The sequence below is a fragment of the Megalops cyprinoides genome, chromosome 4 (assembly GCF_013368585.1).
Source record: "Megalops cyprinoides isolate fMegCyp1 chromosome 4, fMegCyp1.pri, whole genome shotgun sequence".
NCBI lineage: Eukaryota > Metazoa > Chordata > Actinopteri > Elopiformes > Megalopidae > Megalops > Megalops cyprinoides.
In genome coordinates, this window is record NC_050586.1 from 36,666,243 (window position 1) to 36,693,744 (window position 27,502).

The 27,502-nt window shown below is 42.0% G+C and overlaps 1 protein-coding gene across 1 annotated transcript in view; it reads right to left on the minus strand.

The window, feature by feature from the left end:
• setbp1 (SET binding protein 1) overlaps positions 1–26,628 on the minus strand; it is a 69,760-nt gene extending 43,132 nt beyond the window's left edge. Inside the window, exons 1-2 of the mRNA XM_036526405.1 lie at positions 25,959–26,628; positions 8,778–9,438 (exon numbers count right to left, since the gene is read on the minus strand). Of these exons, the coding sequence (XP_036382298.1) occupies positions 8,778–9,260 (483 nt within the window). The 5' untranslated portion in view covers positions 9,261–9,438; positions 25,959–26,628. The remainder of the gene's footprint in view (positions 1–8,777; positions 9,439–25,958) is intronic.
• Between the last annotated feature and the right edge of the window lie 874 nt (positions 26,629–27,502).

The window sequence follows — 27,502 nt, forward strand, 5'->3', positions numbered from 1 at the left end:
TCTATCATTGGAAATAATTGACTACATTAATATAAGCAGGAAACGTGGCTGTCATTTTAGACAAGAAAAAGAGGCAAAAGTAGCGAACGGCTAAAGTGAAATATGATGTAGACATTTCTGAATGCAAACAAACTTTAAAGCCATGTTGTAACGCATATTACATACTCCTCAACGTAAGCTTTCTTCAGACTATGTGTCATTGCAAATACCTAAACAAACCCATGTGTGGGTTTTAAGCACTGTTTGGCAATGATGTTCTGACACGATTTATCAACATGTGGAGCTCAGACCCCATTTCACAAAGCATAAGTAAAGAACAGCTTAACACAGCTGGCCACAGAGGCTGTTCCCAGACAACACCAGCGGACCCTGAGGGGGAGTCAAGACGGGGCAGATTCCAGTTGTCTCAACCCCGACCTCATCACACGCACTCACAATTGGCTCGCACAGCAATCCCCAAGGTGCAATTCTCACCTCGGGCCCAACAGTTCACCCTGGGTCAAAACTGACATCCTGGCTTCAAGCAAAGGTGAGTCTGTCTCGGGATGGAATCGCCCAGCGTTCTCCCATTAAATGCATACATGCAAAATGACTCTAGGGGGGCTCTGGACTGGGGCGCTGAGATGAAAATTGAAACATCAAAAATAAAAGAAAGGACTTTTGGCTGAAGCACATAAGTGTATGGACAAAGCCCAATATAATGTAAGTGAAAACGGCCTGTCTTGTGAGCAAAACTGGGGAACTTACTTCCTTTTTTGTCAAGAGAAATTGTGCTTTGGTGATTCGGAATAAGAAAAGAAAATAATGGCTCTAAAACAGTAACACCTTACATGCAACAAGGAAGGTGGCATAAAATTTTCCTTGTTACTTTTTAGTGACAGTTGTCTGAGAATGAGACATCCTGCAGCCTTCTCCTGACCAGGCTGCTGGGAGTGGGGGGTGGTGTTGGGGGGGTGGCATCAGAGGGACAGACGCAGGGGGACAGCTGGTGTTTCGGTAGTGGTAAATCATACAGAAACAACCCTCTGAACATCCCCCCGCTAAAATCCCCTGCACCAGCCTACTGCCTCCCACCCCCCCAATCCTCCCACAAGAAAACACCCCTTCCAGCTCAGCGACTCACACAACAAAGGCAGCCACAGCTTGCAGCCAGCCAGTGAGCAAGAGACAAAAAAAACAGGAGATGGCTTCATTTGGGACCCAGTGAGCACAGGGAGAAATAACGTACAGCCCACTGCCACCAATTCTGTGGTAAACAGTGTAGGAAATAGGGGAAAAAACATAATTATGAAGCTCACAATGAAATCAGTGGTAGCTCTTTATTTTTCTGAAAAATGTATTCCAATATCAGCACCATCATCCCCCCCATTCAATATTAGCCATTCATGCATAAACTTCCTGATTTTTCTGCCTTTTCATTTCATCTTATTTTATTTTCCTGTCAAAGAGTGCAAATATAACAAAAAGCACTTCACGAATAGTTTAAAAATAAATTACTTAATTTGATAATGGAGAGCAAATTTGATTGCTCAGTTGAGTCTGTCACTTGCAGAACATTCACAGTAATATTCACAGTAATATTCACAGTGCTTGTCATATTTCGTAACCCGATGCATAACCTGACTATGCCGGCTCTCCTTTTCATCACTGACAGACATCCGCCTAAACTGCTAAATTCAAAGGCCAATTTTTTTCTAATCTCATTTTATATAATCCCAAATCCCTTCATCCTCCCAAAGGGGTCAATTTTACAGAACTATATGGTCCTCTCTCGCTTTCTGTAAACCATTAAAAATATAACTGAGAGGAAAAAAATGACACCTACAACAAAAGAGAAACCGTTGGCTTCATATTCCAGGTTTACATGCAGCCGGGGTCATTCAACATTTTATTGGACCCATAACTGTTCATAATTTTGACATGGGTCACCAGCCACTGGCCCAGCATAACAAATGGCCTGCGATAAACATTTTGCATTGAGATGCTGTGGAAGTCACCTATCTGTCTGGCAACCATTACGGAATTAATTTTCCGGTAAATAAACTAGACCAGCACCTAATGATAACACCACAGCGTTGAAAATGGCTTACAGGATCCTGGTAATGAAGCCCCAGCAAAGGGAGTTGTGTGACGGGGAGATAACCGTGCACCCAATGCCATTAGGACACAAAAGTCCCACCTGACTGTGCAATTGGACTGGACACACTTAAGGGGGCCTACCTTATCATTCTCCACAGACATTAAAAAGGATTTTAACCATGGGTCTGGCACCGGCTAGGCACGAAAGAGATAATCCTGAAAAGAAAAAGTCTGACTGGCTGAAATCAAAGCTGACCTCTAAGCAAAAATAAAGGCATTCCACATTACTTGACGTCAGAGCGGGAAAAATTGCCGCTATATAAATAACCTCTCACTGTGGTGTCCTCACCCTGACCAAAACAAAATATGGTTACATGTGTCACTACAACCAATACGCAGTAATAGATCATGGAAGTACGGTATGTTTGGAACCGAGGTCAGGATTTTGGCCGGTGAAAGACAGAGAGAGTGTGTAGACAGGGGTAGACAGAGAAAAGGTTGTAACCCCAGGAGGCAAAGGTGCGAGATTCGCAACGCTGAACCGTTGGAGGAGACACATCAGGGACAGCGTGAGAGCAAGCATTGCGGATGGGGGTTTAACCCCTGGGTTCAATATGCCAAAACACACACATTCGTCTTCCAGAGCCGCCCCCCCCCCCCCATCCCCCGCCGAGACCGCACCCCAAGGCATACTGTGACAGTTGGTTCCCAGTTGTAACCTGGTAGGTGGCTTGCAGCTATGCCCAAAACTGCCACTATATTATCTACCGTATCCCCATCGAGTTTAGAGCAAATCCTGCACTCCCTCGTATGACCCATCACAGCCACTGTCTCTCCCTCAAGACTGAGAATGTGATTCCATGTGCATTCCATTAAAATAGTAAATACCCTATCACAGCTGTCTGTCTAGTTTCAAATTCCTCAAAGCTTATGTACTCCGTGTAATAATACCCGCGGATTATCCATGAGTCACTGCTGTTGTGCGGGTTATAGATCTCCATTCAGCGAGATGTTTGCCCTCACTACGCTCGGTGACAATAACTTAACATGACAGCACTTCCCCTACCAGGCTACAAGCACATATGCGTGCGCACTGTACCTTTAAAAAACCAAAACCACATTCGGAGGATCCATCACCGCCTTTTACCGCATGACATTGAGACGTTTGATTCGGGGGCTATTTTCGAGGAAATATTTAGCATTCGACAAAGGCCTGCACCTTTTTTCGGTAATGTAAAGTCCTGTCCTTAATTACCTTCTATTGTATCACACACCCTATCCCCAACCCCCACCCCAGCGGGGTCCCGTTTTAAACAGGCTCCCCATATGCCGAGCCTCACTTGTTGGCCTTTCCTCTTTGCCACCATCTGGCCTATTAGTTCAGCCAAAATGAAAAAAAAGGGACCCAGACACAATGAGACATGGAGGTAGCCCATCTGTTCCGTGCCAGACTCCCCAATCATTACGGCACAAAGGCAGCATTTAACCCAAACACAATCCCTCATTTATTTAACCTGTTCCTCTCCATCAACTCGGGCCGGAGCGTGATCTGACAGGCCTGTTAGGAGAGGACAGGGCAGAGATGGACACCAGTCCGCTATCCTTCCCGTCAAATTTTCCCTCTTCAGTAAAGAAAAATCCGCCTTCCCGATGCTATCGCTAGCCACAGTGTTACAGTCCAACCAATTCCAGGGCAATGACTACAGACTTAAATGGCCAAAGCACAGTTATAGGTATTAACCTGGCTGAGGGACAACCATTTCGAATATCTGGCCTTGTCACATAACAGGCGTGGACTGAAAAGAAAAAAAAAGAAACCTTACAGGCACTAATTTAATTTCAGGTAGTCCACAGATGCGTTGCGGAGTCATTTAAATGATTCATTTAGCTAAATCATCTCCCTGCACTTATGTTTATTTATGAGTTTTCAAATGACAGGATTCAAGTCGCATCGACCGAGGCAGATAATGTCAAAACTCACCATCACCGGCTCGTTCAATCAAACCCCATTTTATCCCGCCTTGCAATGATTTGAAATGAGTGAATCAGAGGGGCAAAGCCAGACATCTCCGGAAAATGATTTGATCTGCTACCTCTGAATGGAAAAAAGGCAATAAATACCATTTGCAATGCCCCTGAATACTAATGTGAATTGGCACCCGGCATAATGTAGCCAGCACACCATTTCGCAGCGCAGTCAGGCCACCTAATTACATGGACTGGGTCTTTGCTTTCACACTTAATGACAAAGATGGCAGGCAACCCGGCTCAGCATATCGCAAGTCAAGCGTTTTGCTGCGCTGTCATGTGGGTCGAAAACACTTCAACGCTGCCACACTCATATCCCCCTATTCCCCGAAGGACCACCATCCCCCTCCCCACTGCCACCCCTCCCCCCCAAAAAAGACTATTCCACATTAAAGTGTACAAACAGAAATGCTGTTATGTTGTAAATGTAAAAATATCGATCCGAAGCGTCGGGAGCGCCTTGTCAGAGTGTCCTGGCTCCGGTGTTGTGATTTCAGTGCAGATATGAAATGGGCTGCTGCCGCAAATGGAGTGTGCGGAGAGAGCAGCTGTCACAGTCCCAGCGGTTGATGTAAGCCCTATTCTCAGCAAGCCCTGACCAGTTTCAATTACACCCTGACCCCTGACCTCAGACGGCTTGTAACCGGGGAGATCTGAGGGGAAGATAGTGTTGACTCTCACATTTTGTCCTCTGTCCCTGACGATGAGACCATTGTGAGAGCTGCTTCCATTTCGACCTCACGGAGACCCAACTCTGAAGTGGAGAGCTTTCTTTTTTTTCCCCGGGACAGAAGCAGCACCTTTTTTCTAATTCCAGGTAAATTTACAGTCTGAGGGATTTCTTCCCCCTCTTTTTGGCTGTATTAATAACTGGGCTCTGAATCCTCTGAAATAAAATAATATGCAGTTTTCCCTTTGCTTTGCTGACGGTGAGAAATAAAAACATATTCAGCCAGCCAGAAAATGTAATGCTGACTTATTATTATTATTACTACTACTACTACTATTAAGCTCCAAGTACTTCCACTATAGCAAAAACGTAATAATAATGATGAATTACAACAACCTAAACATCTACTAAGACCTCCAGACCCCCTTATACACTAAGCATTTCCGCACAAAAGTGTTAACGACACCCCCTTCCCTTCCCCTCACCACAGCAGTCAATAGTGCCAGGCCTGATGCATGGTGTTCTGCCCTCCCTCTGGCTGTGGTGTGCTGCTAACCCCCTTTGTCCTTCAGGTCCCTTTTGACCTTCTGTCTCGGTCGATGTGGAGATGCCTGGACGAGATAGCCGGACGTCAGGCTGTCGGGCCATCTCTGTCTCGGCCTCTCTCCCCTCTCCCCCTCTCAAAACCGTTCACCCGTGAAGTTTAGCCCCCAGCCAGACACCGCAACCTATGGCTTACCGGGCCAGCTGCGTTTCCGAAACAGATCGTTAATTAGGCACCGGCCACGGTTAAGAGTTGCCACCTGCTCAGCTCAAAACGCGAGCAAACAATTTGCTGGCAAAGCCGGTAACTGGGTTCGGAAACGCAGCTTCCAAACGAAGAGTGGAATTGTGTTTTGGTTTCAAGCTGCAATCAATGTGCAGCCAGAGTCGGCAGGTGATTGATCATCCCATGTTGCTGAGAAACTGGTGCCTTTTAAAAGATGTGACCCTGGCTATTGTGTGATACTGTCCCAGATTTGATCTCAGGCTGGCTAACAAAATACAAACACAACTACCATCTACGCATTCCATTTACCAATATGCTGCACATACTGCATTCTACAGTCCGAGGTATTCAAACAGAGTAAATGGGAGGCACTGTTATGCACATAAATGTGCTGTGTTAATTTAGAAACTTTATGTCATACATTAAGGTTAGGTTTCCTACATATTTGAGGCTGATAAGAGGTCTTGCTGTAGTATTCCATCAATGATTAGTCACACGGCACTACCAAAAATATACCAAATATATATATATACATACAAACAAAAACACATCTCTCTCAGAGCTAATTTATGAGCGCTGGAAATATGACCAGTGCCCTTCGTGCAAACGACAAGACACTTGCAGACGCTCTTATACTGAGAGGTTAACAACCAAATTCCTCAATGTTGTGGGGAAAAAAAAGAATCAATTTGAGCTCCGGTGCTCTTACTGAAAGCTGCTGATGCTGGCAGTTCCACTTTGCTTCTGCAAGCAAGCATTTTCTCCCTAATTATATTAAATTACAGGGTCGAGCTGCGGTATCACAATCCTTTCCTTTCATTCTCTCCCAGAAGCCTCCACTCTCCCCTTTCCTGCCTTCGTTTTCACCAAAAGAAAGAGAGAGCACGAGAGAGAGAGAGAGGGAGAAAAAAAACAACAACGTATCTGTTGTGGGAAATTGTAGGTGCTTACTGCTGCTCTCTGTAGACAGACAATGTGTGAGTTAAATGGGTGTTCCAGCCCAGCTCAATAACAGGGCTTGGATTAATGTTAGGCCTTTTTACATACATACTATACGAACACACTTATACACTCTGAGCTCTTGACATACATGTACCTTTCGTTCTGCTATCCTGAGCTACAGAGTCTAAGAGCTAGTTATTGTGGTTGTATGACCTTTCACCTCCCACTTACACTGTACGTAAATAAGCCAAAACCAACATGTTTTTTTTCATTACAGACCAATGTTTCCTACACATAAATAACAGTTAGGATATTGCTAGTGGGCTGCTATGACCTTTAGCAAAGTGGTGGAAAAACTGATTACTCATGACCATGTAGGTCTATGTGAAATTACCGATATTATATACGACGCAAGTGATGAAGATCATGCTAGGATCACATCCTGAAAATCTCTAAATGTACATCCAGCAGTGGGTTTGCACACAAACAGAGCATGCAGAACGCCAAGCCTTGTGTGTTCGGCACTGTCGCTCGCCAGTCAATTAACTTTTTAGTTACACTGCCTTCGGATAGCAAATGGCTTCCTGAGCCAGAGGAGCGCACTCTTGACCAAAGTGAAGATTCAGCTAGATGCAAAGTTCGCTCGGAGCCCGTGAATCCATTGTGTTAAATGTCGGTAAAGGTTAATGGCTTCAACAGAGACTGCTTCGTGACGCACGCCGCACTCCCCCGTCAAGCGACATCAAGAAGGGCCAGCTGAATGAGCTGGAGCAGACGGTGAAGCAGAGAACCAAATTGTGCCATCTTTGCAAAAAAACTGGAACAAAATTGTTTTTTAAATGAGCAGACGAACAATGGAGCTGCAGAAGAACAACCCCACTGGATCAAAGGAGGGAAGGTAAGGAGCAGACATTAGCAAAAATTAGCATTTAAAATACATCTCTCTTAACAGGGTTGTGATTTTTTGTGGGACAAAAGGCACCCAACTCCATTATCTAATTCCCACATATTACAGATTTATTATCTTTTTTCTGGAGTGTCTGAGTATGGTTAAATTGTACTGCCTTTGTAAGAAGATTTTTAACAGCCAAATCATTGTAAAACTTAATGAACATCAATAACATTTTTGCTGAATGGATACTTCTTATCGAAGCCAATTTTAAGAGTCTCCTGGGTGAAGATCAGAAATCCAAAACAGTGACTGCCTTCCTCACAAAGGCTAAAGGATGGAAGCAGTTCACTGCACTAGCATTTAGTCCAAGGCCAATCACACAGAGCATTTCATGGTCAGTAGCGCTATAGGCTGCAGAATATGTTAAACTTGCTGGGCTAACCTTAAGCATGCTACTCTGTGTACCATTTGTATCAAGGAAATGAGTAACCTGAAATCATCTGATAAATTAGATGTGATAACGTGACTAACATGATTAATGTATAGTACTTCTGTAATGAGTCTATAGTTTTAAAAATTCAGTTCATGCCCACATATGGTAGAATGCTGGCTAGCATTAGCCTGGCGTGCAGTTTATCTTTTATACCTGAAGGATTACAATATTTACAATTATTTGGCGTCATCAAGTAACATGAGCTGGGTGATATGTAATAGAAACAGATACATCATATTAAATATTCTAAAGACTAAAACACAGCTAGCACAGCTAGCAAATTAATGACAGCAAAAAACAATATCTGTGTCTGTATAACAGTATCAAATAAAAATTGACATTTGACATTTAGCTAAAGTACCTGAGCTGATCTGGACTGATTTCAGCTGAAAAATGTTATTTTGCATGTAGAACTTTGCCCATACATTACATATTGTCACCAGACATCCTCCTAATATTGAAATAGGGTAATGATTCTATCCTTACTCAACACACCAGAAGAAAAACCTTGCACTTCCAGCAAGTACAAAAGTTTTTATAATAAAATAATTGCAAAAGGTTCATATTAAAATTACCGGATCTTGTCGAAAAGGGCCAACAAAGGCTGAATGTGTATGGGACTGGATGTATGTATCCTTTTAATTGGCCAAGCTGTTCACCATGTAGCAGGGTCACTCCCCAACCACATCATAACAAAGACATGTTAACCATCACCTTTATGCTTGTCATTTGGCATTAAAGAGATGGACTGGGGTAATGGGCCAACAATGGATTGGCACCCTGTCCAGGGGGTTTACTTGTAAGTCAAACTGCCTCATGCCTCCGAAATCAGGTTAAGCTCTGACACCATGACCAATCCGAACTCAAATACAGCCTCCTTCCATTACATTTCAGGGGTGCTTACCTTCTTTTTGGGAGGCCCTTTGTCCTCCTCCTTGCCCCCCTTGCCGCTGCTCCTGCCCTGCTTGGCCACTTTCTGCTCTCCAGGCTGTTTGATGGTGATGCGGATCTCCGGGGGGCAGATGTAGTTCTCCAGGCTCTTGGGGGGCTTCTTAGCCCTCTTGGTGGTCTGGATCTTCAGCTTAAGGCTGCCCTCTGAGAAGCTGGCCTCCTTGATGGAGAACTCCTGCTCCTCCAGCCCGTCGCCCTGCGACCACTTCTCGCTGTCCGGGTTCGAGTTGTCGTCCACGTCCCTGCCCAGCCCCAAGTCGTCCTCTTCATCAGGGTCCATCCGCTCCCCCGCCATAGGGAGCCCCTTCCCCGGGGTGGGCAGGTGGCTTCCCACGCCCTCCGAGAGGTCACTCCGACTTGCTGCACACCCAGGGGGGTAGAATTCAGCCTCACCCCCCTTTGGCCGGGTCGAGCCAGTGAGTTCTCTCTGCTCCATCGATGCTCCCGATGTTCAATCGGGACACAGAGACCAGGAGCGAACCAGATACCAGGAGTGAACCTGTCAAGTCAACCGCTCTCAGCTATCCCAGTCAATGAGGGCTCAGGTGTCAGACGTTGTTATTGCTCCTGAAAGCCTATAAATCCAATAAGAAGGCAAATTTTCTGAGGTGAAACTGTGGGAAGAGAAGAGAGAGGGAGACAAACATTGAGTTGAGAAAGCCTGAACTTTGGAATAATGCTTTTATTATTCATCTAATGAATTTTTTATCATTCAAGAAATCACAAGAAGGGTTTCTGCTTCCAGAAACAATGTAAAAATGAGACATTTTTACACTTGTAAATATGTATACCCTTACTCATCCATGATAGTAGGTTGTGTGCCAAAATGCACGCCTAGAACAGTCTGTGAACTGCATTGGGGGTCAGTAGCATATTTCTGCCGTGAATATTTAAGCTGATATCCTTTAACCAAAACCACAGGTACTACAGGACCAGATCCAGGTTTCAGCATGAATCCATTATTTGTACAACCAGGGCCATTTGGCTGGAATTTTCCACAAATTCCTGGGAAGCACAAGGCCAGTCACTAAAAAGGAGTGCAATTACATATTCAGCTACCTAATTTGTCCGCTACAGCGGTCTGCTGACTGATCGCACTACTTCTGAGATAAGTGGTAATCAAGGAATTCCACATCAAAACCTCTAAAAAAGGTGATGAGTATGCTTCTGTGACCAAAAAAACCTGTCACCTGTGCAGTTACAAGCCTCAGAAAGGCCATGAGGCAACACTTGCCCCAATGTATTTTTAGCATCGAGACAGAAGTGTCATAATTCCCACGCAATATCAATATCTAACACCTCCAAATACCCACACGTTCACACATGTAAGCATCAAAAAATATTTCATCCAAGAGATTTTGAAGCCTGCCACCTCACATCTATTAGTAGTATTAAGCACACAGACTTCTGTATCAGCCTACCATAAACTCTCAAGGAGACAAGTTCAAAAGCACGCTTCACCTGATTATTAAATTATTAGATAATGTACATTAATTATTTTTTATTTTTTTATGAGTTAGTTTTATAACTGAGAAATGAACAATGCCTGCACCATGACAATACAAGAGAAGTAATAAAAAGCCAGAGAAAGTATACTCTACCAAAAACCAGCCAGAAAAACCACATACTAAACCCCTTTGAGAAAAGCTAGCTTTAAAATAAATGGACGCCCAGGTGTATCTAGTCTGTATCTCCAGTAGGAACAGAAATGTGATCTTTTAAAAGGTACAGAGTTCCCCTGTGTATGTAGTTTCTACTATAACTGGCAGACTATTCTAAGGTTTTCTTTTTTTAAGATTCAATTTGCCTGAAAAGGTCTTTGTGAAGGAGCCTATTACTTTTTTCTGGCGAGCTGTAAAATGATGTGTTTTCTATAAATCAATTTGCAAAATAAATGAATGCATGAAAATACATATAAAATAAGGCTGGCAACATGAAAAAAACTGCCTTGAGGTGACATCAGCTTCACACAGTTAAATAAACGCACCTAAATACTAGCCTTATGTGTAATAGTAGGAGGTGCATGGGCATGCACAGCGTGTTCAACAAACATTAATGCATTAATGTAATGTGCACCATTGTTCACACCTGTCATGTTTCCTGCATCACCATAAATCTCAGTCTCCCACATTCTCCAAACAGCAGTTCATTTAAAGCTAGTGTCAAAACAGTGTGCATAAATAAGTTAATGATAGACACATGAGGTGCACCTGTTCCAAAAAAAAAATGGGAAATGTGCATTTTTCCCAATGTGCAGAATCTTCAAAGCACAATTTCAACACATACTTTCATCACAAAGATAAAAACAAAGAGTTCATTCAAAGAAAATGTTGATCAATGTAGTAAAAGAGGGGTTTTTAGCACTAAAAAACAGTGGCAAGCTTGGCTGCCCAAACACACTACGGAAACTAATCTTACACTTTCCAGAATACCGCCTCCTCAAAATGCATCAGGTCAAAACTGAGTCATAAACTTGCTGCTCTTATACTAACAGTGTCTCTACATTGGATACTCATTATGTAACCACTGACAAGTGAACACTGACAGGGACTGGATGGTCTGTTTTCAGTGTCAGACTGGTTACAGGCATATGGGAATAATGTAGTGACTGATCTATCATTATTTTGGCCTTTTCTCACACCAAGCACTACTCTTCATTCTAGTAACAGTAGTAAGCAGCCGTGTCCGAGTAAAGTGACTCACAGGGTCAGAGTTTATCCTGACATCTGAGACAAGAGGCAGCTGAGGTACAAGCACACCCCCCGGACAGCACACCAGTCAATCACAGGTCCTTTGCCCACGACCATTTCTCCTAATGCAGGGTGTCAAACAGAGAGGCAGCTGGCATCATTTCCATTCTTTTGTCTTCTGTATGATTCAACTGATGACTAAAACCAAAACCGTTCGAGGTCAAAGTGGCCACTAACCACTAAGGCCACTGCTCAAAAAAAAGGTGACATATTTCCCCTACACAAACCAACCTATTCGTTAGTCTGACACTGGACAGTCACTACATAAACACAATGCAGAGTACAACACAGTGAAGATAAAATCATCAAAACTGAAGTAAAAAAAAAAGCCTACTGTACATTAATTTTCATAAACAAGAACAGTACTACCATGAATAAATGATACACTTTAAGGTCAGAATCTGCTCTTAACTGCAGGTCTATGATCAACAACCACTGCCCTTTAAGCTGGCTACAGAAATTAAAGGCATGTATCACAGCTCCCATCAATGAGAATAAAGCCAGACCTTTAATCTTGCAGTCCTTTTAAACATGCCTACACCTTTTCGAGTAGGATTTAATCCCTCAATTACAGTTGCGCCATAACTCTACACAGCCAGTGTAAGACAAGTATTTCATAACCACGTCTGCCTACAGATTTGCTTTGCGGAGGTGGCAGTGAGCCTCGGTTCAGACACAGACACATTAAACCACAGGTCGCTTGAAACAGTGTGTTTTTCTCAGAACTGGGTCACCCTGTGGTGAAAGGACATCTCGCTCTGTACAGTTGAACACCAACTGCACGCTAACAAGACATCCTCTTAATACGGCCATTTTTTCATTAGCCAACGTGGCACTGACTGAGGATGCCTGAATGGGTTCAGCACAGCGGGAGGGAGGGTCATTCACAGTGGGACCTCACTCTTTCTACGCTTTCAGGTCTGGAAATATTCGGGCTGGACTGCGAGGTTGTTTTCTGCCATGGCACCCAGCAGCTGTGTCCCTCTGTAGTGTTCCTTCATGTTTGTGTGGGCACAGGTAGCAGAAATAAAAATGTGTTTGGGGAAACCTGGCGCAGCCATTCGTTGTCACATTGAAATGATTCAGCTACCTTGAAAACTGAAGGATGAAAGGCACATTGACAAGCAAGGAATAGCATCAATGTGGGAAGGGTTAAGTGTCTGTGTTAACTGAATATTACTTTCACAAAGCAGGTTTATGTAACAAACAAACTACAAATCTACTGATATTACACTCTTCAACTATGAGGACACAAATAAGTTGAGCAATTTTCCATTTGAATGCCTGTCTTTAAGAACAAAAAAATCCTGCCTTGCTGATTATGCACTTGGTAGAAAAACAGAAATTGAGTAAGACAAAATTATTGATGTTGACTATTAAATATTATGTCATACCACTTACTGACACATAGAAACAAATTATGAAATGGCAGGAACACTTAACAGCTTTTGAAAATCAATTCTGCAATAAGGTACAGACATATAGGAGCAGGTACTCTTTGATTTCATTAGTTTTACTGCCACTGAGAGCATAAATGTTTAATAGACTGACCTCTTAATTACATTAAAATGAAACTGCCAAAGTAGTACTGGAGCCCAAATGTTGCTTTTACAACAAGCTACATGTTCAAGTATATTCATTCTCTGCATTTACCATTTAGCATTTCGTAAAATACATTTTAAAAGAAACATAAATGCTGAGCTGTTAAATACAAAAGCCACAATGTACCATAATCTCATCCAATGATAACTGTTTTATTTGCCAGCACAGTCCTTATCTGCAAACCTTTCTGCTTCACCATGTTTATTTATGAAACCACATGAGATGAACAAACATAGAAACCGAAACCCTGACCTCTCAGACTTGTCTATGTAGGGAATATGTGCACATACAAGTCTAAAAAAACAAATGTTACATTTCAACTTCAAAGACAAAACACAATTCCTCCCAGCGACCTTTGCCACGAGTCAGGCTTGGGAAATGTAACCTTTCATGGTGGTCAGACAAGAATGTCAGATTATCCTGAAATAAACTCCCAAGAGCCAAATACTCATCCTTACAACCAAAATGTACTTTGAGCCAATGGTCCTTGAAAGGAATATCTTGTTGTGCAATACCACACATTTCGGGTAGCTTGCTCTTCTATGCATATAAAAGTGAATAAAAGAACTTAAAAGATATCTACATTTACACAATTTCCTGTTCTCTGCATCAGTTTATAAATCACACACACGTACACACACTTGGTTACAGCATAAAAAATGTCCTTATTAGTACTACCCAAACATTTGAGTTCAAGAGTCAAGAGTGTGAGCAGACGAGCCAGCAACAGCCCACATCCATGCTCCTCTATGCTCATGCCTCGACACAGGTCTCTGCATTCGTAGACCTGGAAAAGAACAATTTCAAGTTGCCAACCCTGGCAGGTGTCCCCTAAGGTATGGCAGGAACAGCAAAGGCTTCCCTTTAATTCTGCTTCCTTCACAGTGTCAAATTGAATTCGGTTCCGGTTCCAGAGCCCTCAGAACCTGAAATTCCGCTTCAGTTCCCAAATCCGCACGTGATCGCATTTGAATTGGAAATGGCCGCACATTTTCAATTCCAGTCCCGACCTGACCCCATCCCTGCAGTGGGCTTATCCATTTTCACAGCAGAAATCCCTTGCTTATTACAGCGCAGAATAGAAGCGGTGGAGACACTGGTGGAAGTGGGAGTTTAAAAGTAGGAACCGTAACATTTGGGGGACAGTTTGCATAAACCAGTGCAAGACTGCACCCGCTGGAGTTAGTTTCAGATCATACATTTTTACATATTTGCTGTCTGCTGATTTGTGTTCCTCCTTTCTGCTGTAATACTTGGTAATATTTAAGCAATTTGCCTTAGTATACCGCTCATTCATTTGTAACCTAATGTGCAAACATTGCTAATTAATCATTTTGTAATAGCATCTACTGTTGTGAAGGGACTGAGATATTTGCACATGAAAGGTACTATACAAAAGGGAGGTTAGAGTAGTAACAGTAGCACAGTAGCTCATAAGTAGCATTTTGCTTCTTAGCAAAATGATTAACCAGTTATTTTTATCAAGTATATGGCAATAAATTGGTTCTCACACTGTGTGTGATGACCTGCAAGGCATAGAGTAAATCTCATTGACAATCCTACGACCCACCAGAGTGGCCTTTTAAAATATAAGAATTGCCTTGTGTTACATATAGAACATACTTGCAGTGTGGTGAAACTTAAATGGTCTTACTGACAAAGCATGCTCCCTGGTTCTGTCTGCGACAGAGGACTGCTGCCCAGTCAAAAGAAGAGGTCAAAGCTCAGGCTGCAACGAAGAGAGGAAAATGCCCCAAAACACAGTCATCCCCAAACCCCCCTCTGGGCAGCGCCGCCCTGTTTCTAGGGCAACCAGCCCTCCAACGGCTGTCAAGGTGTGGAGCAGACCTTCCCACAGTAAATCCTAGAGGTCAGGGACCCTTCTGGGCCTGCTTTTGACAGGCCACTGCCCTTCCCTGGACGATGTCAAATGAAGCCACTGGGGGACGGGCCGGGCAGATGTGACACGTTTCATTTACGGGCTCCCCGCGTGGGTCCGAGGGGCAGGGAGGCACCATTTTGATAGATGGGCGGCAGCCTTCCTGCACTAATGTGCAGTGCAAAAGGATGAAGCCTTTGTGACCCCCAGGTCAGCTGGCAGATCAATATTTCACACTCTGCATACACAAAAGTGTTCAAAGACTGCCCCTGTATCTGACAGCCCTCACTCTTCGCTGATAGAGCTAGTGCTCAATGATTACCTGCCAGGTCCTCAAGTCAGCAAAACTGATACTGATGACTGCTCTAACAGTACCGAGATGACAATGTAAATGTCATTAGCCACTTTCTGACAGAGATAAGAGGCAGCTTCCAGATTCAGAGTCATTCATATATTTTCCTGTTAATGCATATAGTAAACCATATTTCCCAAATCTGTCCTTCAATGACAGCATACAATTGCATTGCACAACAACCCAGACATTTGATCCTTAGCACACTGAACTCACTGAGGCAGAAAGTTGAGCAATCCTTAGAGAATGTTAACCACAACATTTTTATGAAGCTTGATGCAAAAATATAGAACTCTTATTAGAAGAGAGCACTTAAACCTCAACCTACAATTTTCTTGAATGACAGTTTTTTGGTCTTTAGTTATTCACATGCCAAATGGCTTTTCTTCTGAGATCACTCTAAGCATATCAAATCGAATTAAATTCATAGACAAAACATTTTGGAAGCTTCTAGATATTGGGGGCATGGTGGTTGCTTGGCTATAATTTTGTAACATGACAAGCAATAGAAAATCAAATAAGACTCAGCTGTTGCTTTGAGGATTTTGAAGAAAAGATTTGCCCTGGAGTTGTGGGCACTGAAGTTCCTTATCAAATGGAAAACGCGGTTATAAAGGATAACTGCTTGGTTTGCCGACTTCGGCATCTCCGCCGCCTTCCATGTCATGCTGGTATTGATTTGTATTGACTTGGCGTACCCAGGTTCAGTGCTCTACTCACAGACTTTGCCCAATTGCTCTTACAACTCAAAGGCCCTTTGCCTGGAGTCAGCCTGCATTTAATACAATTTTCTCTTGTGAATGTCTGACAGATGACAGCTGAAAGACTTGAACTTGACCACTGGTAACAACTGCCAGTGTAAGACCATCCCATTTGAGTGACCTAATGAATGCAAACCATTAGATTTGTACTAGCAACTTTTGTCACTCCACATTGAAAAAGCTACCTTTCCTTAATGTATTGAGAACTGCATATCTGTGCTACATATGACTTATACTTCAAGAACATAAAGCCGTTCATCATACACAGCAAGAGGGACACCAATCAGGAATACAAATCTCCCTTTTTCTTGTACATTTGTTGGCTTTCCTATCCAGTAATTCAGTAGTCAGGAACAAGAATAAATCAATGTTTAATGGTCCAAGTCTGACAACTTGCTTTTTTGTAAAGTACAGTGCTGCACCAATCTCTTATGTACACTGCCAATCCATTAGCCATCCCTCCCCGCAATACCACTGAGACACCGCTGAGCAATGACAACCTGTCCCCTTTTCAGGGAAACCGTGCCATGTAACACGCTGGTCAGACTACTCCCAGTCCATTACTTCCGTTCCAAGTCTCCTCCGTGTGAGAATGAGTGACTGGTACCAGTCGATGAATCATCCTGGTGATAATATCACATGGCAGATAAGGACTGATGCAGCCCTCCCAAGGCCTGCTTCCTGGAGGGAGTTACAGATATCATTACAGGGATGAGACCGTTTACCACAGGAACGTAACAGAGCCCAAATGGACACAGGTTATGATGTCTCTCCAACCCTCTCAAGGCCTTTTCCCTCCTGTTATGCCTTGTCAGTCAGGCCCATGGGGTAAACTGTCATATAACTCTGTTTTGATTTCTACGGTAGGTGCTCAATTTTTGTTTTTTCGCCCTGTCACAACCTGGCGACTCCAACTGCAGTACCATGAAAATAGAGTCACGTTAGGAAGGATAAAAGGAATATTTGGAAAAAAAACATGAAAAATAACAGATTAACATGCATATTAATATGCATTGGAATCTCACTTTTGTGGTCTGTTACACAGCCCTCCTTGTATGCTGTATTCACAATATCTTCCAGGAATTCGATGTAACTTTATTGATTATATATTATATAGTTAATATTTACGAAATTATAATATTATACTACTACATAATACTGCTATATTTGTTCCTGTGATAAGTGTCTTTGCCAGCTATTCAAGCAAACTAAAGCAAAAGTTGATTCAACTGAAAGATGTAGCTATAGTCCATTTGTGCTAGACTCAATGTGTTCAGGGCACATTTGGCATTCAGCTGCCAGTCTTCCGCATTCTGATGTCTCACCTAGGTGTGAAATGAGCTGTGAGAAATTAGTTTGTTTTCACATTGGTTGAAAACTACTTGTTTTCCACTCTAATAATGTATGGTCCAATCTCCATATTCGACTAGGGTCCCGATATGCAAACACTCCACTCAGAATCACCTAATTATTAAAATTATTTCTGACTGAGGCATTAGCTCACTGAAGGACGAGGCATCATTTTGCAGACAAGTCAGACCACAAAACACAAAGAATAGAGGACACACAGCTACAATAATTCTTTGTATATGCTCTACTCCATGTATCCATTTAGCAACACCTTAATTTCAAAAAAGGGCATTGCACCTTCTTTGTTATTCACTGATAACCATAGCTACAGAATGCTCACAAAAAAATCTGTAAATGAACACATATCTTTGTATTTTTTCCCAGAATCACTACAGTAACACATTGACTCATAGTACTCATGATCATGGTTCAAAAGACATTCCAAGTCATAATTCCAAGCTAAAAACTTGAGTTGCCAACTAGCTGCCTCACATATCATCTAACATGACTTTCAAACTTCACATCAGTCCCCTGTCCAGCCAGAAAATGGCTACACATGTGAAAGACGCCAGTCTGGGAATACTACAATACTTTGAGACACCAAAACAGTACTTACGGCAGTGTTGATGCTCCAAATCTACAATATAAAGCCTGGGTGAAATGGGTTTTGTTCAGTTTAAGTTCTGCTTAAAGTGAAATGTTAACTATACTGTAAAATCTCAAGCTACAGCCAGCTGTGGTAAGTACATTGAGGGGATTCAGTTTGTGAAATGTGGTTTATTTTTAAAGGCAGCTCTGAAAGAAGCCTATTCCCCCAGGCAATTGGATGTCACTCTTCTTGAGCGACATGGAGAGGCCTTGGGTATGGGGTGCGAGGGTTTATAAATGTTGGTGTTTAAGGAATACAGCATCAAGATGTGCCCAAAGGTTCTGTGACCTTCAATGGAAAATAGTGACAGCTGAACCACAGAGGAAAAAAATACCATGAACTCCACTTCAAAGGACTCAAAGTTTCTCAAAGACACTATCCAGTGACTGCATAATACATTATACACACATACCAGAACCATGGCTTTCAACACTTCAGTCCAGCATGGTATCATACCAACAGAAATGCCCTGACAATAAATGTGCTTGATGAGATTGACATATAGTCATTAATCTCCTATTTAAGAATGATGTTCCAGTTTTAATCAAGGAGAAATGTGTGCAGAATGTAACTGTCACAGCTGCAGATTTACACATTAGAATTCCTTCTAAAAGTGATGGCAAAAAACAAAACAAAAATTAAAAATATATATAAAATACAGTGTTGTTTTTTAAAATCAATTCATGAATCCACCCTTTGGGAAAAAAGTGTCCTGCCATCTGATCATCTGTCTACAATACAGTGTTCAGTAATTACATGTACATTTTAAAATCCTGAAAATAACCTGCTCTTGCCCAACACAGCCCATATTATGCTAAAGTGAAGTAAACAGTTTATGTAATAGTATACCATGTTTGGTCAAGTAGGCTGTTTGAACAGCAAGCTGATTGCGAAAGACCCATGTTCACTGCATAATTAGGTTTATTGTACTTTCCCACATATAGGAGAAAATCTTTAGGCTTTTTCCTCATGAAATATAAGGGGAGACTTGTCTCATCGTTATTGTACTCAGCTAACTCAAGGGGGCAACGTTCAAATTTTCTTCAAAGGGCTTAACTGACCTACACGCACCTACTCCTTCAAATTCAATATAACTTGGTTTATTAAATCTTAGTGGACTGCCAGTCCACACCAGCCAGTCCCAAAATAGCCATGACTGAGTCACTTAAACCTACAGAGCTACTGGACTCCATCAGTTCAACATCATGCTGTGATCACAGTTACGATAAGAATCTACATTTAAATCTAATTATAACTGCTTCGCCATTGTTTGGCCATTTCACAGTCATTTTGTTATTGTGCTAACTGTCCATTTTGGTGCTGAGATTTTGTCACTGCTGGCATTTCATACTTATCTCCTTCATTTTAATTTTATTTAGTTATCATTTGTTATCATTTCATGACCACTCTTCTGTGAACTGGAAACGCTCTACTGCAATTTCACTGCAAAGGAAGTTAAGACTGTATTAAACAGAATTAGATTGTACTCTTGGGCCAGTTTACGCAGATAGAGCATTAACTTGAAAGACCAGTCTTGCTAAGGAATTAGCACTTTTCCCTGAGCACGCATGCACCCCTGCTGAATCTGTGAAAGGATTCCTTGCCGTGCAGGGCCAGACGGAAAAGAGGGGACTGCCGAATACAGCCCCTTTTAAGGCCATGAACAGAGAGGTCTGAGGGAGACTCACAAATAGCTCTGACAAACGGTCACACTCCCAGTGTCAGCAAAAGGCTAGGAGGAAAATTAGTCTACACCCAGCCCAAAACTCTACAGGGAAAAGCCTGCTTTCTATCGCAGTGATTCACAGAAGTGTACCAGGAAGCCGGTACCACCACCCACGACAATGTCACTTTCGCGGTTATCTTTAGATTTTCAAAGAACCTGAGGTTTCACACACAAGGATTTGACATTGTCTAAGACTAGGAGACTGCCATTAGGTTTACCAATTAATTTCCTCTTCTCTGAATTTCTAAACCAGACCTTAGTAAGAGGTTATATTACACATTTTATATTAATTAAGCTACTATGGGAGCCGGTGACAAGACTTTCGGTTAGAAAATGGCCTGGAAAAGAAACGAGAGAAAACTTTCTCCAAGAAAGCAGGCGCACACATCACAGTTTAGGATTCTCACTGTGCCGTCTTGTTACATCCAATACATCATTAGCCACAGTAATGGAATGGCAATGCTTGTCAGTTACGGAGTGAGCGGAGCATTTGCAGTCACTGAAATGAAAACCTAGCGTATCTGGACTGGGCCCTGCATAATGAGCCTCATGGAGTCACATCACCCCCCGGGTTGACAGAGGCGATTAAATTCCCCTCACCGGCAAAACTGGCCTTCTGGAGAGGTGGGTTTGACAGGTCTTTGGAGGAGGTGGCACTGGGAGACATTCCTGGGAGTCCACCTTGAGAAGACCCACTCATCACCCAGGCCACACATGACCAAGGCACAAGCGAATGACTGGGGCTGCTCACTCCCAGCCAGGGTCAGGTTCCGCGAAAGGGGAACAGTGCTCAATTCAGCCTCAGTCATCACCGAGGATCCTCAGCGAGTCCAGGAGGGTTTTAATCATTCCTCATTGCACTTTCTAGGGCATCACTTCAGTTGCTTTCACATCAGTGTTTTCGCACAAGAGGCTGCATAGGGCTTGAATGAGATGTTACACCAGTAAATGGAGTGGACAAAGATGTCATCTTGCTGTATTTGGTAAAATGTCAATGCGCAGGTCAAAACAACAGATTCATGCATGCAAGAGGAAACTTACATCAACACCTTTTAATGGCCTACATCTAATATATAATCATGTTCCTGAAGCTTAACTAAAGCTACATTCAGATAAACTGACCTTGTGTTTTAATCAGTTCCTCTAAATACAACAGAGGCACTGGGGAATCCAATTACCATTAAATGCTGAAAATGCACCATGTATTTATCCAGAGCCAGCTTCTTGCTTTTGCATAAGCTGCTTCATATTGGGAAGAGAATGATTTTACTTACATATTTTAGTTAATAAAGTAGGTAAGATGTTGTGTTTTATCTGGTCCGTTTGCCTACACTGTATTCCACACCAACAATGCTACATTAAAAAACAAGGCAATTTGACTGCTTCCTCATATTTCTGATTCATTTGTCTAGCGAGCTTGCTTTGGCTTTTGAAAAACAAAATCTTGGCTGCGTACAGTAACTTGACAGAAAAAAAGCAAGTGAGTACAAGAGAGAGGTTCTTTTTTTTTTCTTTCAAAGGCCACAAGAAAAGGGACAGAGCACAGGAGAGCAACACTGCACTGTCAGAGTTCACCCTTAATTACTTCCTGATACTGCAACAAAAACAGAATCTCACAGCACAACAAGTGGAGCACACTTGTGGTCTGAACTCCAAGGAGAACAATGGATTCCTTTCACCGGGTGATTCAGAAGCACGACATCTCACTGAGGTGTCTACGCAAAACAGCCTGTGCAGCACGCAGTAGGGCTTCGATGGAAGCACCTTTAACGTCATGCTGTCCCTCAGCCGCCCGCGCTGGAAGTTCTTCCAGTCAGAAAATGTCACCCACAATGTCAGTACAGGACACCTTCAGGTAAACACCAGGCACAAATAATCTCCCCCATCACTAAGTCCTGAGTTAATCAGTAAATACCTTGCCTGTAGATTAGTGTAAAACTGGATCTGATGTCCCAAATGAAGTCTGTACTCATAGGGGGAACAGCACTGAGATGATAGGATTAGCATCTCCATGTTCATTTGCCATGAAGGCACAGATGCAGCATTAAGCCAACCTGTCACTTTGTCTCAAAGCATATTCCTCTGCACTCAGGTAATAATGACTCCATGTTTGTTAGCAGGGATAAATATATTGGGACCTTTGACAAGACCGTACTGACAAGTTCTTGTCACAATGGGCATCAATGGCTTCAAAATTTCAAAAACTTACACTGTAATGGATCAACTAAGAAATGTGTCAATCATAGGCATGACTGTATGTATTTAAATATTCACAGCCTCTGGTGAAACATGGTTTTAGGCTGTATGGAGTGTGGCTTCAGCACATGGAAGCAAGTGTGTAATAGAGACTTGATTTTTGATCAGCAGATAAATGTGGCATGCCTCTTAAAACTGCAGCTAGGAACACAAAATGGCTGTCAATAACAAAGATTACATTCCACCTCCTGCCTACTGCCAAAAGGTATACTTGCTCTGAGATTCAGTTTTGAAAAGCTGCCAACAATTAGGTCTGTCCTTGGACATCTCTCCTCTTTCCCTTACCTCCTGTCAGGATTTGGCTGACTTCCAATGGATTCCAGCTATGGCCAAGAACAGAAGGAAATCTAATCGCATTTTAAGACACTCAGAATTTGTAGTTTTGGTAATTTACAGTGAATGTACATCATCACAAGATACAATTTCTTGCAGGTATATTAACTCAGTGTTTTTGTCTTCTATTTTCAAGGGAGAAGAATGTTATAAAGAATGCTATAGGTCAGTGCACCCAAACTAGGCTTTTAAAAGAACATGAACCTTTTTGTACAAACAATAAGGATTCCTTTCTATGGGCTAATAAGTGACACAGCATTGTAAGGGGACCATTCTTCAAACTCTTCAAACTGCTGCTATACCCTCCACATCCACTATACAAAATGATGCTCCTTTGTACAGTCTAAGCATGATGTAGCTTGATGAGTTTTGCCATGCTACTACATTGAGTACAAACATTCCTTGATTTGAGATTAAGCCAAAGGAAAGAATGAGAGATAGAAGGACAAACAGTAATCAAATATGGTTGACACACAGCTGCCAGCAGTGAACACTAAAGTAGGGGGGTCACCCTCTGATGTGAAATCATGTAATGAAATTATGGCTATCAATTTGTGTTTAGTGGGTAACTACAGCTATCTCCTGTTTTCTAACTGCCACATTTAGTGGCAACCTATGCTAAGTAAGCTATAGGGTTTCTTTGAAAAAGTCCTTGTATTCAGCAAGACAGCTGCAGTTATGGATACCAATGTCTTTGCTGCCATCAGTCAGTTAATTTCGTAATGGATCCCATGGCACATTACAAGTCACAGTCAAGTACATTGATAAATCTTGATCATATCTGACCAGCCAATGGCTGCACTGCCTAAAACTGTTTAGCTAGCCACTTCCCTTTACATTGTACATGCTGTGTTCCTCTTGCTGCCTGCACCTACAATAAGGTTTCCAGCTAATTTAGTACCAAACGTGAGAGACTTGAGGACTTAGTGGTAATTTCTCTGTTCTCATTAGTTGTTTCCATCTTGCTGACATAGTAAAGGACGGTGCATAATGTAATTGTTATTACCAATACTTCATATCCTTTTTCATCCCTTCAGCTTCAGCTTTTCTTTAGAAGACTCCATGTGAGATACTCATATCAAACAAACATTTCATGTGTCATCATTTGTCTGTTTGTCACAGCAAGGCATAAACCAATGAAACACATTGGTCTAACAGTGCTGCAGTGCATGACTTAGTACAGGCATCGTACCTGTGTTATACAAGCCCATATATCAGAAGACAAAGTGTATCTGAATGTCTTCATAGGCACAAATACTCCAACAAAAAGATCATCGATCATTCATGCCTGTTCCCAGTAACATGTTTGTAAAACAGTACTAGTCTGAGATTGATATAAGGGTGCAATCTCTCACAGGACAGTCAAATGCAATGGATACAGAAGCACAATCAAAATGGTTTTGATTATATCCAAAGCATGATCAAAAACACAAATATTTCTTACTATGGGATGTGTGTCAATCTCACACAAAAGAAAACTGCTACAGTTGAGCACTATGAAGACAGCAGACAGCTATATATTCTCTGCATTACACTAGCAGTTTCTCAAAAGGATATTCCAGAATAGTCCAATAGTCTATCATACCGGAGTTCACCTGCAAGTGGATATTCCACAGGTCAGTCAGATGCCGTTTGTTATTTCAATTCAGACTCTAAACTGCTATTCTAAAGTGATTAAAATGGTTTACAGTGGCATGTTACTATGGCAAAAAAAAAACCTTCATCGATCGAAATCTTTGTGGCTAAGCCAACATGCAGCAAAAAAACTCCCCACAGTGAATCCACAACACTCATAAGTAATCAAGGTTAGAAATCCTTACAGAGGTATTTTAATGGTTTTCCTAGTGAGCCCCATGTAGTTGTATTGCCTGATCTTTGCTGAAAAGCAAAAAATTTACGTAAGGAATAAACATGCAGCACAACACAGCCCACATTATGCATGACTATATTACCATGCATGTTGACATCACAGCTCTGCTTAAACAGGTATCAATTTAAATTTGCATTATTCAGGACTATACCTCTTGTGAAAAACAATTAAATATGCATGAAATACAAAACCACGTACAGTAACCGACGGACTGAAACCGCAACTGCTGGTGTTTGCCCATGTTTTACTATTGTTTACAGTGGCCTATCGTTTGTACTTGGCAGTCAACCTGTGTCAGTTAAGGAAAACACTCAAAATAAAATTTATGACAAGGAGGGCAACATTCCACTGAATTATTCTACATGACTCAGGAATGATTGAAACCCTGAAGCCATAGGTTATAAAAAAACCTAGTGGAAACCTTCATGAAGATCAATTGCCAAACGACCTTTCTACCACCCCCACACAACGCAAGACTGCAGTGACCATTATTGCAGCACACAAAAGCAATCAAAGGGGATTCCCTATCCACGGGATCTGAGTCATCTTAATCATGTTAAGAGAAAATGTTTACCAACCTGTTCTCTGCCGGAAACAAACAGCTGAACTACACACCGGTCAAAACAGTCTAAATAATAAACGACCTAAGAAGTAACAATTCATACTGTGGTGTGCGTGTTACCGTATGTGTACGTGTACGTGTTTGTGTACAATAAATGGGACACAATTACTGATACATGTGTGTAACCAAACTAAGACAAATATAAAAACTGTGATACGTTTACGTTGTAAGCACAGTACTGACATAAGGAAATACCTTAGTTCTTCTTCCAGGTTGTACAACTATTTTGCAATCGGCTGAAGCCGGGCAGTTTTCATTTCTGTTTCTTTGTTTCTCTGTATTGCTACTGTGACTTTATGACAAAACTTTAATATAATTAAATACCTCAAATTAGAAGATCGGACGTTGTGCCAGGTCGATAAGACAGAACAACATTTGGAAAATAACACCGTTCTGTTCAACTCAAGTCTATGTATGGAGTCATGGAGATGTATCCATTTGGTCTAATATTTTTGTCAGGCGTTCGTGAGGAGCATGCATGTTAAGATTCCCTGCTGCTTTCTCCGATTTCATTTCGGCATGCGTTAAATGAAATGGCTACATTTTAAACGCCCCCAACTTGTTCCACAGTAGTGCGTAACGATGAAATACACGTCGCTTTAACATCTTTTTTTTTCCAAACACGAACTACAGAAAATCCCTCTCTACACCAGAACTAGAATGGTGGTGGTGAAAACCTTGCCCCGCCACTCCTCTTGAGTCTTGACGGAACGAACTGTTTTCAATTTAAAGTTGAAACGCTGTAACCTCGCTGTTATGGTCCCTTGTTTCAACTGCAAAGGGTTTGTAATGTAGCTAACCAATTTTGCTTGGAATGCACTGCATTCCGAAAAGTTTGTACAATACGATTTTCGTTTGCATTTGAAGGGCATTAGCTAGGCTACCTGTAAATGAGCACTCATTTCGTTGTAGCTAATGTAGGTTTCGACAACTGTAATACTGTTTTGCGGAATCCCAAAACAAGGAAAATGGTTAGCGACTTACCCATGTCCAATGCTGTGTTGTTCACTCAAGTCTTCTGTTCGTCACGATTTCGTCTTTATGATTTAAAATCCAGTTAGATACACTTACACGATAACCAGCTGAAATGACATCCTCCGGCGATCTGTCAAACAGAACGAGGTTTAAAAAAGAAAAAAAACACGAAAATGGCGTCTAACGTTACTGAAAACAGAGTTATTAGAAAACGTACAAAATAATAATAAAACAGTTGATTGTTAAATCAATGCGTTCGCTAAATCCCAGAGCTGCCGTCAGTTGTTCCCCAGCTCCTCTACATAAAACAAAGATAAAATACGTTTAGCAAGCTCTCGGCGAGCTATCCAGCTTGGATGCAAAAAATATCCCTCTTGCCGTGTTTCTGGTCAATCGGAGACCTGCATTGCATAGCTTCCCTCTCAAATTCTAGACTTGGAGAGGGGGGAGCGACCAAGCTGTTTTTTTCCTTACTGCAGTGAAAAACAACGAAACGAAAAAAAAACGTGTCGCTATCCTTACTAAATCCGGAATCCCAACTAAACTACGCAACCGCTACCATGCATTTGAAATGTGTTTTAGGATGATCAGGAGAAGGTGTTTTTATTCTGCTATTTTCCCTTTAGCTCTGCTCAATCTGAGTTGAGAGTACTAGCTTCTCGCTCGTTCTCTGACTAGTCCTGCAGCAGTTTCTGATAATGATCTCACAGACACATGCACGGAACAGTGTTACGAGCTCCAGCGGCTCTTGCTGCTCACTGTCGCCTCTACCTGCCAACCGAGGAGCAGAACACGTCACCTCACTACGGTTTGCAGTATCCCGTTTTCAACGTTACCAGCAACTGAGCGCAATCATATGTATCAATCTATCAGCATATCATTGGCAAATCCGGATAAATATAGCCACAGGGAGAGTGAAAACGATGCATGTCCGTTTATGACCATTTAGGTCTGTCCCTAAGGCTAAACCAATTAACAACTCCAGTGTAGATGCTTGTCATGCAAGATACTCAGACTGTGTTCATTAGACTCGTTCGGGGATTATTTATTTGTTTTGTACTTCAGGAGTCTTAATACACAGCAACTCTGCTTCACGCTTTCTCCTGATATCCCCCAAATCAAGACGTGTTCGAGCCATTACAGCAAATTCGGACAAATGAAGACAGAAATATTTAAGCTGAATAGTTTCATTATAATCAGTTGTCAATGCGGTCCCTTGTTAACAAGTGCTTTTTTTTTTAAATCTATAATCGATGCAACACCCAGTTCCTTATTATGACCAAAGTTATCAAACCACACGTGGGGCTGAAGCTCACAGCACCCTCTGCTGGAGGAGTCCTGCACCATCTTTTTTGAGCAATTGCACACTCACATTTTATCATCTTACGTCTGTGTCTTTTTATACCTATATACCTATATATCTTTTTACGCCTATATATCTATATGAATTGCAATGGGGATAAAGGCAGAGCTTAATCATAATTTAGCAGGGTCATGATGCCACAGATAATGCAATGCACTGTGTTTGGAAGGCATATCAACTACACTTACTA